This window comes from Vulpes vulpes, chromosome 16 (assembly GCF_048418805.1).
Source record: "Vulpes vulpes isolate BD-2025 chromosome 16, VulVul3, whole genome shotgun sequence".
Classification (NCBI taxonomy): Eukaryota; Metazoa; Chordata; class Mammalia; order Carnivora; family Canidae; genus Vulpes; species Vulpes vulpes.
In genome coordinates this window covers 39,537,390-39,551,122 of record NC_132795.1, presented here as the reverse complement: position 1 = coordinate 39,551,122, position 13,733 = coordinate 39,537,390, and the positions used below count along the sequence as shown (strand labels likewise).

The 13,733-nt window shown below is 40.3% G+C and overlaps 1 protein-coding gene across 3 annotated transcripts in view; it reads right to left on the bottom strand.

Annotated features, from left to right (window-relative positions):
* The window catches only part of MSRB3 (methionine sulfoxide reductase B3), a 182,224-nt gene that overhangs the window by 118,940 nt on the left and 49,551 nt on the right, over positions 1–13,733 (bottom strand). For all 3 annotated transcript variants that reach the window (XM_072742575.1, XM_072742576.1, XM_026001766.2), the window contains one exon: positions 12,044–12,121. In XM_072742575.1, the coding sequence (XP_072598676.1) occupies positions 12,044–12,121 (78 nt within the window). The remainder of the gene's footprint in view (positions 1–12,043; positions 12,122–13,733) is intronic.

The following is a 13,733-nucleotide window of genomic DNA, read 5'->3' as shown; positions in this document are numbered from 1 at the left end:
ATTTAACACATTAACATCTCTGAAACCTAGATGTGTCTATGATTAATAAGTAGCACTGCACAATCTACGTGGCAGTTTTATTCCTTACTGTTACTTGAATAATAAATCCTTCCATCAATGGCTTCTTTGATTTGATGAAACACAGTATTTACCTCTGTTTTTATTTCACTAAGAGTTTTTTGTTTTTTAATTAAAGAATGTACTTTAAATTTTCATAAAACCTCTTCTGGACATAATTAAAATGATCAGTTTTTTCCAAGATGTCCCAGTATTGAACTATTTGTGCATTCCTGAAATAAACTTTATCTGGCCATGGGCATATTACTCGTTTATTATGTTGCTACACTCCTTTTACTAATATTTTATTTAAAATTCTTACATCTATTTTCATAATTCAGATTAGTCTGTTGTTTTTCCTTGGAATATATTTGTCAGGTTTTGGTTTTTTAGTATTTTACATTTGTCAAAGAAGTTCATAAGTTTTCATCTATTTTCTTCAGTTAACAGTTTATAATAGCATAGGAATAACATTTTCTACTTTTTCTGTATTAATCTAAGCCAGTTTGTAATAATTCCCAATTTCTTCTAGGATTACTGGTCAATTCAAATATTATAACTCTTCTATATTCAAATTTTATCTTATTTTATCCTTAGAAAACTACAAAGACCTTCAATTTATCAGGTTAGAATTATACATAAGTTTCTTACATTAATTTTTTTTCATATCTTTGGGTTTATCCCATTCTCATTTCTAGTGTTTGGAACCTATGTTCTTTTCTTTCTCCCTTTCTTTCTCAATTAGAATTGACAGAAATGGTCAACTTTATTGGACTTTTAGAAGATCAATCTCTTGGTTTTATTTAACAGTTCTAATTGTTTTTATTTATTTTATTTATTTTTTTATTATTTATTCATGATAGTCATAGAGAGAGGAGAGAGAGGCAGAGATACAGGCAGAGGGAGAAGCAGGCTCCATGCCGGGAGCCCGACGCAGGACTCGATCCCAGGACTCCGGGATCTCACCCTGGGCCAAAGGCAGGCTCTAAACCACTGAGCCACCCAGGGATCCCCCTAATTGTTTTTATTTTTTAAGTTAATTTATCTGAGTGCTTTTAAGATCTTCTCCTTACCTTTGATTTTCATCAGATTTGCTGTGATATGCCCAGAATCAGTTTTCTTCACATTCATCCTGTTTCAGATTTATAGCACTTTTTGAATCTGTGACTTGAGGGTTTGTTGGTTTTCTTTCTTTTTTTTTCCCCCTCAGTTTGGGAACATTCTTGGCGATTCTCCTTCAAATATTGTTTCCTTCCCATTACTTTTTTCTTTCCTTTCTATGATTAATATATGTTCTTCCTTAAACTGTAATTCTTGTGTTATCTTCTCAATGACTTCTCATTTTTTTTAACCCCTCTAGCTTCAGCCTGAATATTTTCTACTGACGTATTTTTCTGCTTACTAATCCTGCTTCTTCTATATCCAACATGCTGTTAAATTATTCTCTTATATTTATATTTCAATTATGGTACTTTTCAGCCCTAGAACCATTTTATTCTTTACAATAGATTCCAGTTCTCTGGTGAAATTCCCCATCTTATCAGCTATTTTCTTGAATATATTTATTAGAGTTTTTTTAAAATCTGAGTCTGAAAAAAAAAATCTGAATCTGATGACCTAAATATCTGGATATCTGGGCCATCTATAGACCTGTTTCTTTTTTCAGCTTATTTCCCTTGGTCCTTTACTTTAGTATACCTGGTAAATTTTGTGAATGTCAGACATTGTGTATGAAACACTGGATGCTGGATGATGTAATCTTCTTTTACAGACGGTTCATCCTATCTTCTGATAGGCAGAGTGTGGAGGGGAAAGGGAAGATTACCTTCATCTAATTGGGGGCTGAGCTAACTTGAGTCTGGGTTGCAGTTTTTGATAAATTTAGTCTACCCTTGGTTTGCACCCATACATTGATGTGCTGAAGCTCAAGAGAAAAATATTGCTAACATATCAGGAATCTAAAAGTTGGTTGCTAAGTACAGGCATTATTAAAAATAGGAAGTTATATGAACTTTCAATTAAGTAAATTATATTAAAAGCAAAGGAAATACTCCAAAACTCACCACTTTTAAATTTTTAACTAAATTTAACTGTTGTCTGTGTTATTAACATCTATTGTATATGCATTATAGAAAAACTATCTAATAGTGTTACTACATATCTCTTTCCATCTCCACATTCAGTGATGTCACATTTGTAACTTGAAATATGACCCATGGTAGAAGTACACACATCACAGAAATCAGCAAACACTACAAATCAGACCTTGATTTACTGTTTGGTTGGCTATCAAAATCAGTTGTTCTCAAATGGAGGTGGTTTTGCCCTCCGGGGTTTTTCTGTAATATCTGGAGAAATTTTTCTTTGTCAGCTTGGTGGGTTGGGGTGGAAGGGGTGGGGAATGAGAGGGATGTGTGCTACTGGCATCTAGTGAGTAGAGATCGGGGATGCTACTGAACATCCTGCGATGTATAAGGCAACCCCCTACAACAAATATCCAGGCCAAATGCCAACAGTGGCTGAGGTTGAAAAATCCCGGTCTGCTGGTATCTCAGCTTCTGAATGTCTGGCAAATTCCTGGAGGGAAAAGGTGGGCACTTTATCCTAGTTTATTTTATTGTTTTTGTTGTTATTTTTCCAGCATTTTGAGTTGACTAGTTATTTTTAATCTTTCTTATATTTAATAATATAAATGTTTGACTATGAACCTCTCTTTTTATACAGCTTCGGGCAGCTGACCCTTTCTGTCACTTTTTTTTTTTTCTCCTTTTAGTGTTTCCTTGTAAAAATCCCAGCTGTAAACATCTTCATCTGTCCCTTAGTTGGGACAAGTATGCCTTTCCAGTTTGTAAGCAATGCTACTATTGAAATAAGCACCCTGTGCAAGTTCCATGAGTGGTCTACAGAAAACACTTCACAAAGTGTGGTAGAAGGTAATATTAGGGGACTCTATAACCAAGTGCTTATTTATACTTCCTCCATTCTAGTATCAACTAGAATCATTTGACTCTGCTGTTATTCTTGACTTACTGGAATTAAATCATTTACCTAACAAACAGTTGAGTACCAAGGATATGCAAAGTCCTGTGCCCCTGCACTGGGTGGAGATGGGGGTTACAAAACTCCTAAGGCATGACCAATTATCTCAAGAAGTTGATAGACTTGTTAAGGAGAGACCTGCAAATAACTGATGTATCTAAACTGTCAGTTACTCACCTAAAATCATATTACTTGGGGAATTTAGAGTCTAGACTAAATTTGTTTTTACTTATTCAACAGAAACTGAAAATATTTTGGATGCAGATCACGAGGTCAAACTATATTATAAAACATGTGGTAATGTCGGATTCAAAAGCAAAATACGCGGACTTAATTTTGAGAACTTCAGATTTGCATGCTGTTTATACTTTACCATGTAAATTTATTTAAAGCTGCACAGTTCTTACAAACCTTACTTTATATGTCTATCTTTATATCTTTTATAGCATGTAATTATTTCATCTGTTACAGTAGTGCTATGAGTTGGAAATGGTTGATGTTATTCTCACCATTTTACAGATGAGAAAAATGAGACGGAAGCATTTAGGAAGGTGCTTATGGTTTTACAGCAAGTCCACACTGGAACTCCACAACACTTTCCACTTGGTACTCTGGATGGCTTCTGTGCTCTTCTTTGATAATGTTATGTGATGAGTTACTTACCCATGGATAAGACACAGTGAGTCTGAATGAAAATTTATGCAAGTGTCATTGAATCACTGACCACGTTTTGAAAGAATCACTCATTTACAGGAGGAGTAGCTTTGTGGCTTGCCTCAGAAGTACTCGCTACAACTTGCACATAATTTTTCATAAGATGTCCTTAAGTCATTTCAGAATCTATGAACTATAATAATAAATATTAATATTCTGACTCATATTTATACAAACAGGATACACTTAGGTGAATCATAGTCCAAACTTTGCCCATTTTAGTTCCCAGTTTAATCTAACTCATCCATTCTAATTCACGAAGAAGGACCTATGCTATTTCGGTCTACATTTGGAAAATTAATTAAAGAACTAGGATTGTGATTTAGGTAATGAAAGGCAAGATTGCTCTGCGCCCACTTTTCCTCTGCAAAACACAGATATCTACACATAACACCCATAACTCACTTTCAGCTCTTAGGGGATTGTATGTGTAGGCATGGCTTCCATTCTTTGAATCAAAAAATGCAGTTTCAATACCTTTGCATATTGTTAAACTTTGAATCAGGCCTTGCTATAGTTTTCTGGTTTCTCAAATAGAGTTGTTCTTTATCTTATGCTATGCTTTTATGGTATTTATGCTTTTCTTTCTTCCCCCTTTTTCCCCTTGGTGGTTTAATGAGTCGGGCATTAGCCATGCTTTTTGCTCCCTATCTTGCCAGTAGCTCCAGGAAGTACTCTTCTTTCAATCTGTCATCTTGCCCTGAGCTTTCAGATGAGATACAGATAGAAGAATAACTCCCTCTGCTAGAGATATTTTTCCTGTAACTCACCGTATAGTGGGGACAAGACAGGAAGGGCCAATGGGATGAGAGAAGTCAATTTTATATTCTCTACAAAAATAACATATGAGTTATTCAGCTAGAACACCAGTTTAAGGCACCACTTAGAAATCTAGTTCCTTTCCAAGACGTTTCATTGTATTGGAAATTGTACTTTAAGGATTGAGAATGGGGTGAAACACAATTCAAATTCACTGTAAATGCACTTTGTTGAATAGAGTAAGAATGTAAAACTACCCTCGCCATTTACCTCTCCTCCACTCACAACAACAACAACAACACACACACACACACACACACACACACATGCAAGTGTGTGCAGGGAGCACTCAGAACACTGAGAAGGGGAAAAGTTTATGTTGAAAGTCTCCTTTAATGGTAAGCGGACTAGCAAACATGCAATAGCATAGTTGAGTAAATTGTGTGTGGCACTGAACTGGAATTTCTTCAGTGAAAGGGCTTATGTTCTTAGAGAGTTGAAAAACAGCTTAAATTTTCTAGTAGCCTAGAATAAAATTGCACAGGAGGCTCATGTGAAATGTAGCGTGTGTGAATAGTTTTGCAGCAGAGTTGCATTTGAAATGTAGCAACACAGCTGGAGCAGTGACTCATGGCGCTAATATCTGCTGTTCACAGACTCTCTCTAATAAAGCCTGTGCTTTCTCACGTCATAAGGAGTTGTTTAGGCTGTTGTGATAGTAGGATCTGGTCCCAACTCTCGGTCAGGCCGCCTGAATTTCACATTCGTTGGATATCCGCCACGCGCTAGGCCTTCTCCTGCACTTAGTTGTTATACCTGTTTGGTTTTATTTTGCCCCTTTCCATAGTGGTAAGTCTGAGGCCGCATGTCCGAGCTGATATGCAGTGGGCTCCACCAGTTGCTTTTGGTCCGTGCCTGTTCTGGTTGATGATAATGAGGAGAAAAAGAAATGCCAAGGTGGAAGGAAAAGATAAGATAGCTCACGTCAGCTGGTCTCAGTCTTCTCACAAATATACAGAGAGAGGGCCGCCTGGGTGGCTCAGTCAGTGAAGCGTCTGCCTTCGGCTCAGGTCATGATCCCAGGCCCTGGGATCGAGCCCCACATCGGGCTCCCTGGGGAGCCTGCTTCTCCCTCTGCCTCTGTCCCTCTCTCTGCTCATGCTCTCTCTCTCAAACCAATAAAATCTTTGAAAAAAACATACAGAGAGAATTCAGAAAAAGTGGTGAAAATCTAGACGACAGTTACTTGAGAAAATGTAATGAGGGTGTTAATAAGTGAAAAGAAAATGGCCTTCTACCGCCAATAACCAGAATCCCGCCCTTGAATCCAGCTGCCGCCCTCCTTGCAGCTGCTGACTGGCCTGATGGCTTCCTGGGTACTGCTACACATGCCTGTCAGGATTCCAAGGCACTTCCCTAAGGGTGACCGGCCTGAAGCTGAGTCCTTGCTGATGACCTGCCTTGATGGATCTATTTACCTTGGATTCAGCTCTCCCTTGATTGGAAAGGTCTTCAATTGTCAACTTCACTACTGCGACAAAGAACAGTTCTCTCAAGGAACTGAGATGCGTATGTGTGTGCATGCGTGTGTGTCCCAGTTACGCCAAGGGAAGTAACCAGATCAGAGTGACCGAAATATTAAAAATGGATTTTCCTATCATTCTTTACCTTTCTTCTTGTCTAAAAGTTCGAGTGTAACTATTCTAAATCTATTTGTATACTGGTGTGTGATCTTCTCAAAGTCCTTATCCTCTCTCGGTTTGTCTGTAAAATGCGTTGTTGTGAAGATTTTTTTAATTTATATAAAGCGCAGACAACCATGCGTAGCATGGGGTAAGTGCTATGTAAATGTTAGTTCTTGTTTTATTATTATTATTATCATCATCATCATTATCATTTATGACCCTGTACAAAATAAGCTATTAATTCAGTGAGAGGCCGGATAAATTAATGCATACAGAATAAAAACTATCCTATGAGGTTTTTCCAAGTCTTAAAATTGTTAGTTGATTACACATGGATAATGTTGAGGTTTATCAGCTAACAAGGAAAAAGGGTTCCCACTCAAGCTGTCACACCCGTATTCCCTGCGGCGGGATGAGCACTAGGTGTTATGCTATATGTTGGCAAATTGAACTCCAATAAAAAAATTTTAAAAAAAAGAAAGTCACATACATTGATTCAACATATACTTGTTATTTTTAATATATAAGCAGAATTAATTGAAAGGATGAATAATAGCATCTACCTTGTGCACTGCTACAGCCTACTTCCCGTTTTCATCATGCCACTGACTTATTGAAAATTCCTCCATAATCCATCCCGCAAAGTTCAGACATGAATGTGATCAACAAAGAAATATTTAGTAATATTTTTTTTTTGGTTTGTTGTTTTTAGAGAGAGAGAGAGCACACAGAGGTGAGAGGGAGAGGGTTAGAAGGAGGGGGAGAGGAATCTCAAGCAGGCTCCCTGCTCAGCATGGACCTCAGGATCCTGAGATCTTGACCTGAGCTAAAATCAGGATCAGACGCTTGACCAACTGAGCACCTCGGGTGCCCCCACACACGAAAGCATTTCCTACAGACACATCCTCCGGATGTGGATGTGGATCATCCGATGAGACGCTGGCCTTATTTTTACATATATTGTCATTGTTTATTCCATCGTTCCTACCACTCCGACAGGGCTATAAGCACTTTAAGAGAAAGAATTCATAAATGTATTTGCTTCACAACAGCGGGCAAAGGGTGAGCCAGAGCAAAGCGTAAGTGGTCCCAAATACCCCCTCAGTTCCTCTATTTGGCCGCTGCGCTCTCTGGTTTATCTGATGGGCAATCAGTCCATTTTACGAACTTTAAGAAGTCCGAGCAACCAGAGGAGAGAATGTCCTTGGCTCTGTCAGGTCATTTACTGACTGACACTCCGAAGCGCCCCATCAGAAAGCAACCCGGGCACGCAGAGCTCGTGAGTGTGAGGACACGCGGGGCTCACGGCAGTGTGGGGAAGCAGGCGCCTGTCGCCAGTGTGTGTGTGGGGGGGGGGGGGTGAGCACCAGGCCGGCTGCACTGAGTCACCGGGTGGACTCCTGTCGGGGCCACGGCTCCAGGGGCATGGGTTGGGGAGAGGAGCACAGGTACCGCCAGGCCCGCATGCCTACACACCTGCACACACTTGCACGCCTGCACACCTGCACACCTGCACACACCTGCACACACCCCCCCCCCAGGGCTGTCAGGTGGTGACAGACTGGGACAGGTGGCAGAGGCAGCTGGAGAAAGCCCTCCCCACCGCTGGTGACCAGGTGCTTCCACCTCAGCACTCCGGCCGCATCTCCGGTCTCACCTGGTCCCCCCACCGCTGTTTCTGCACAGTCCCTCCTCCTGTCGTCCCTGCCCAGCCCCCCCTCCCCCCGGCTGCTGCCCTGGGGCCACATGCGGGCCTGGCCCTGGCCGCCAGCCCTGTGGCCCACCTGCGAGCCCGGGGTTGGGGGGGCCGGGGAGAGGCGCAGGCTCCAGCTCGGAAGACCCAAAGGAGTTGGGGGGCAAATACACCCACACCGCGGGCCCTGGCCCTGGGCTGTGCCCTCCCTGGAGCTGGAGCTGCACATTTCCTTAGGTGGCCAACAAGATACTTGATTTTGTCAGTAGGGGACACAGGAGGAGGGCCGTAGACAAAGGGCCCGCCCTGGTTCCCGAAGCTTCCTCACCAGGCTCCTGCAAAGCCTGTGGCCTCCAGCAGCTGCTCCGGCGGTTCCCTCCCTCCAGGCCCTCGCTGCGCCGGCTCCCCCCAAGGCTGGGGACCTCCAAGGTGGTGGGGGGCAGCTGCTGCAGTGGCACTGTGTCTCCAGCACGTGGCACCCGGCCCCTAACACACACGGTGTCCTAGCACCCAGCACCTGGCCCCTAACACACACACACAGTGTCTCCAGCACCCAGCACTTGGCCCCTCACCCAGGCGGCATCTCCAGCACCCAGCACCCGGCCCCTCACCCAGGCGGCATCTCCAGGACCCAGTACCTGGCCTGTGCAGTGCGCACCAGGTCCCTGGGGAGACGCTCCTACAGCTTGGGCGCCGTCCCTGGCACCAGGTGCTGCCCTGGGTGCCAGGAATCCACAGCACCTGGCAGGAGGCAGCCTCTGCCCCGTCCCCGCCACCCCACCGCTCAGTAACTTCTGGAGTGGAATGCCTACAGTGAGACGCCCCCCTCTAAGCATCTTTCCCCAGCACTGCAGAGAGCAGACTTCCAGCAAATTCCGGAGGGCGGATTCCCAGAAAGTTGCAGTCATGACACCGCAATGACTGCTCTGCTGTTGGGGGAGGTACAGCCATGCCCTCTCCAGCAAGTCCCAGATCTCAGCCCCTGGGAGAGGACGTGGCGGGGAGCTTTTCCCGGCCTCCACCTCAGCCCTCGGGGTCATGATTGCTTCTCACATTTGCCATGCTCTTTAGAATTTCTATTTACTCCCTACTAGCCAATCCCTCATTACCACAATCCTCTGTTATAGGTCGTAATTCTTTGAATTTTACTTTCCTGTTCATATTACTGTGTGGTTTCTGTACCCAGATTATGTGCCGACTGATACATATTCCCTTATATATTTTAAAGTAACCACTACAATTTCTTATCAAAATTAAAGTAATTGAAAAAAATCATTGAACTTTCTGGTGTTCTATAAATAGATGACATGCTTAAAACACATTTTTGCCAAAACCTTAGAGCTATATGTTTACAGCATTTAATGAGTGGAGAAGTCCACCATATAACCTCATTTGCAAAAGTGGTCCTCTCTGTCATATCTAGCAACGAAATGAAACTGTCAAAAAAGGAAAAAAATACTTCTGTTTTTAAATTTTAAATAAATATGTGGATACATATCCTCATGACACCCTTCTCACTTAAGGAGATGGTACAAAATGGATGGACAGACAACAGACAACAGATGGAGAGATAGATAAAAAGACAGCAGGCAGGGAGATGGAGTCTTACCAAAATGAAATACTATTTCAGTATTTTTTTTTACCAGTTCAATATTTTTCAATATTTTCTTTGGCCTTGCTTTCATGGGTTTCCCCTCCAGAAGTAATGCACTATTGAACTGTCATTTTGCTTGATGCCTTAGAGATTTTATCCCAGGACAATACATCATAGTAAGAATTGGGATGGGTGAAAGGCATGACATCTTCTATGAAGAAGGAGAAGGGGATTATGATAGAGGAGATAGAAAGAGGTGGAAAACGGTGTGCAGGTTCCTCAAAGAGTTAAAAATAGAGCTACCCTATGACCCAACAATTGCACTGCTGGGGATTTACCCCAAAGATACAGATGCAGTGAAAGATAGAGACACCTGCCCCCCGATGTTTATAGCTGCAATGTCCACAGTAGCCAAACTGTGGAAGGAGCCTCGGTGTCCATCGACAGATGATGGATAAAGAAGATGTGGTCTATGTATACACTGGAATATTCCTCAGCCATCAGAAGAGATGAATACCCACCATTTGCTTCAATGTGGATGGGCCTGGAGAGTATTATGCTGAGTGAAGTCAATCGGAGAAGGACAAACATTATATGGTCTCATTCATTCAGGGAATATAAAAAATAGTGAAAGGGAATAAAGGGGAAAGGAGAGAGACTAAGTAGGAAAAATCAGTGAGGGTGACAAAACATGAGAGACTCCTGACTCTGGGAAACGAACAAGGGGTAGTGGAAGGGGAGGTGGGCGGGAGGATGGGGGTGACTGGGTGACGGGCACTGAGGGGGGCACTTGATGGGATGAGCACTGGGTGTTATGCTATATGTTGGCAAATCGAACTCCAATAAAAAAAGAAAGAAAAGAAAAGAAAGAAAGAAAGAAAGAAAGAAAGAAAGAAAGAAAGAAGTGGACCACCACACACTCTCTCAGACACATCAGTGTCAGAGAAGCATGCAATTTAAAAGTGGAGTGGGGGGGACAGAATAAAAATATTAAACCCTATTCTTTAGAAACTTAGACAAAAAAAGTTTCCCCTATAAGGATGCTAAAGAAAACAAGATATATCACATCAAATGTGAAACACCCTGACTCTCGCCAGTACCTATGTTTAAATAAAGGTCTTGTTTTTGATTATTTGTGACTCAAAATCTCACATGAGGTAAATCCTTCCTTTACAGTGGTTCTGTTTCCTATTTAAAACAGTAAGTTTTCCTTAGATCCACTACTTTACTGAATCACATGATGGGGAAAGAGATGGAGAATCTTAAATAAAAGGCAAAGGCGATGTGGCCAATTTTTACCATTTGGGATATTAACAAGTTTAACATGGCTCAGCAACTATCTTAAGTGTTATATCAACTATTATGACACAAGTTAAAGGTGTTGAAATAGAAGGATGTGTGTTTTCTGAGAGGAAATGAGTGACAATTTGAAGGGCTGGTTTTTTTAACACGAAGAATAAATACATAAGAATTCGGAACAGATTCTCAACCAACACAAATGTGCAATAAGGTTTATGCAAGTTAAGAAAGGTTTTAAACTTCTAAAAAAAGTCTCAAGGAAACTACTGTTTCCTGTTATTTCTGGAAATTCTGTAAATGCTAGTGTTTTAAAAGGGAAACATTTATGAAGAGATATTAAGTATTTTACGTGCTACACGTATCAGATTCTTGTTTGTTCATTTCCCCTTAGAAATTTGTAATTCTGCTTTAAATAAATGCCATTTACTCTCAATTAAGGTTTCTATCTTTTCGTTTCCCCTAGAGCAGCATCCCCATGGGAAGTACAGAGCTTCTAAGATTTTCTATACCTAGATAAAGAAATTCTGGCAAAGATTTTTCTTTCTTGAATAAGATCCGTAATCTATACTGTCTGAATCAACTATTTTGGTGAAAAAGTCTATGTACTGCTTGTTTTATAGTAAACGATTGGGATCTCTAAAATAAGGATTGTGGATCAATGCAAACACTGTCAGACTCATATTACATAATTTGCTTACAAATGTATAACTATTGGCTATAATACCCACGCTACTTTCAGTACAGATATTGTACTTCGTTGCAGAAGTATGAATAATCAACTTGGTGGATATTATTCAATCGGAAGAATGCACGTGAAGAACTTTAACTATGGCCCAATAAATAAATATAGGGCCATCACTTGTTAACAGAAAAATCAATAAATATATAAACATTCCTATGCCCACCAAAATCTCTTTCATAGCTCTCATAAGCAACACAGTTCATTTCAATGAGCAAGTTAACATTGGGCATTTTAAAGATCCAAACAGTGCAAAGTCAGCCAGTCTACCAACTGGTAATTTATCATGAAAGTCAATACTTACTTTTGTTTTGTGGAGAGAAAACAGAAATAAGAAAATTTAGTAGCATAAGGAGTCTTTTTTTTTTTTTTTTGGTAGTATAAAGACTCCAATGTGAATGAGCATTACCTACTTTGTTGCCATCTGTGATATTTCCATATCCGAAAGTTTTTAACATACTTACCTGAACAATGGAGTTCCACACACAACACATTTATATATTCCAGGATCTTTGTGATGCGTATATTCTCCTTCGAAGGCACTGATAAACAATAAACAGAGCATTAAAAAAATTAAACAAAAATAAATTTTAAAAAAATTAAACAAAGTTAGCATTATTTCCTATAGAATGTATTTGCTTAAAATATATTTCTCTAGTAAATCTTTCAAGGACTTTTTGTCCTAAAATGAGAACAGACCAAACATATGGAAATCTGAACATTACTAATATATTTCAAATCTATATAATAAAATGTGCGTATAACTATTCCACACTAGTGCAGGTTAAATTAAAAAAAAAAAAGATCAAACCATCTAGTTATGTAATGCTTAGAAAAAAAATGTTTGCTATTTAAAAAAAAAAAAACCACCTTGTTGTTCAGATTTGCAGGAAAATTAAAAAAACACACACATTACTACATAAGATTTCTGCATACTCTGGTGTCCAAGAGCGTACAACCAAAAATGCAGAAGGGTCTAAGACTTCAAGTGGAAGGAGCCTTATTTTTTGGTTTGAAATGGAATATTGCAGCTTTAAGGGAATATTTTTCTAAGTTAACAATCTTAAAGGCTAGGAGGTCATTCAGCTAATACAAATCAGCTGTGCTAGCCCAACAAAAAGTCTATGTGCTCTGCAGCTTGTTTTTATTATCCTTTCACCCTCTTTATGAGGTCCAATTTTTTTATAAACAGAATTTTTAAGAATGACCTAATCTCTAGTTGTTTGTGTGCATTAAATCATTTTGCTAGTCATGTACACAACAGGACGGGTAGAGGTCCTCCCGGCTGGGGCTGAAGCCCACCACTGGCCCATTGTGTGTGTGTGTGGGGGGGGGGGTCTAGACTCTGTCAGAGACTCTGCATTCGGTAAATTCAGAAAACAGTATATACTGTGACAGGAAGAGAGTGTTGCCTATTAACAAGGACCCCATGTGTGGTAAAGAGCCCTTTCAGTTCATGAATGAAAACAAGAAGTTACATCATTAATAAATTTTGGATCAGAGGTAAGTTACGGCCTTATGCCAGCCTCCGTGGTATAAATTAAACAACAAAATGGTTGGACCTTGGCAGGTTACCTTTGAGCTGGAATCAGCTGAGAGAGACTTTATTCACTAAAAACGTCTTGGAAGTGAACAAACTCTTTTTTCAGGACTTAGGGCGAACTTCCAAGGACCAAAGCCATGTGAGGGCAGTTATTGAAAATTTTTGACATTCCAACCACAAATGAGCCAATAAATACTTTCTCCACATGTGCTTCAAAAAGAAATTGGAGTGGGGTAGAAAGGAACTAAATTATGCTACCTTCTTTTTGCAGCCAAAACGTCTATACTTACAATGGCCACCTTCAAAATTTCAGCATCCTGGCACAGTGCCATGTCCCTCATGGTTTTGCTTACTGTGATGTCTTCCCAAAAAATGTACCTAAATCGCTATTACTTCCACACATTTTGTAGTAAACTAAAAACAGGCCCTTAATAAAAGCCTTGTGACTTTACATAAGATAGAGTGTTCATTAAATGGGGGAAAGAATAAATAAAACTTAGTCTTAACCTAAACAATACCATTTTCAACCTTTTCAAGGATACTAGTTTGCAGATTTTAGCAAATAAGTGTAGAATTCTTTAAATGGCAAGGAGAAGGATCTAAAGCAGTGG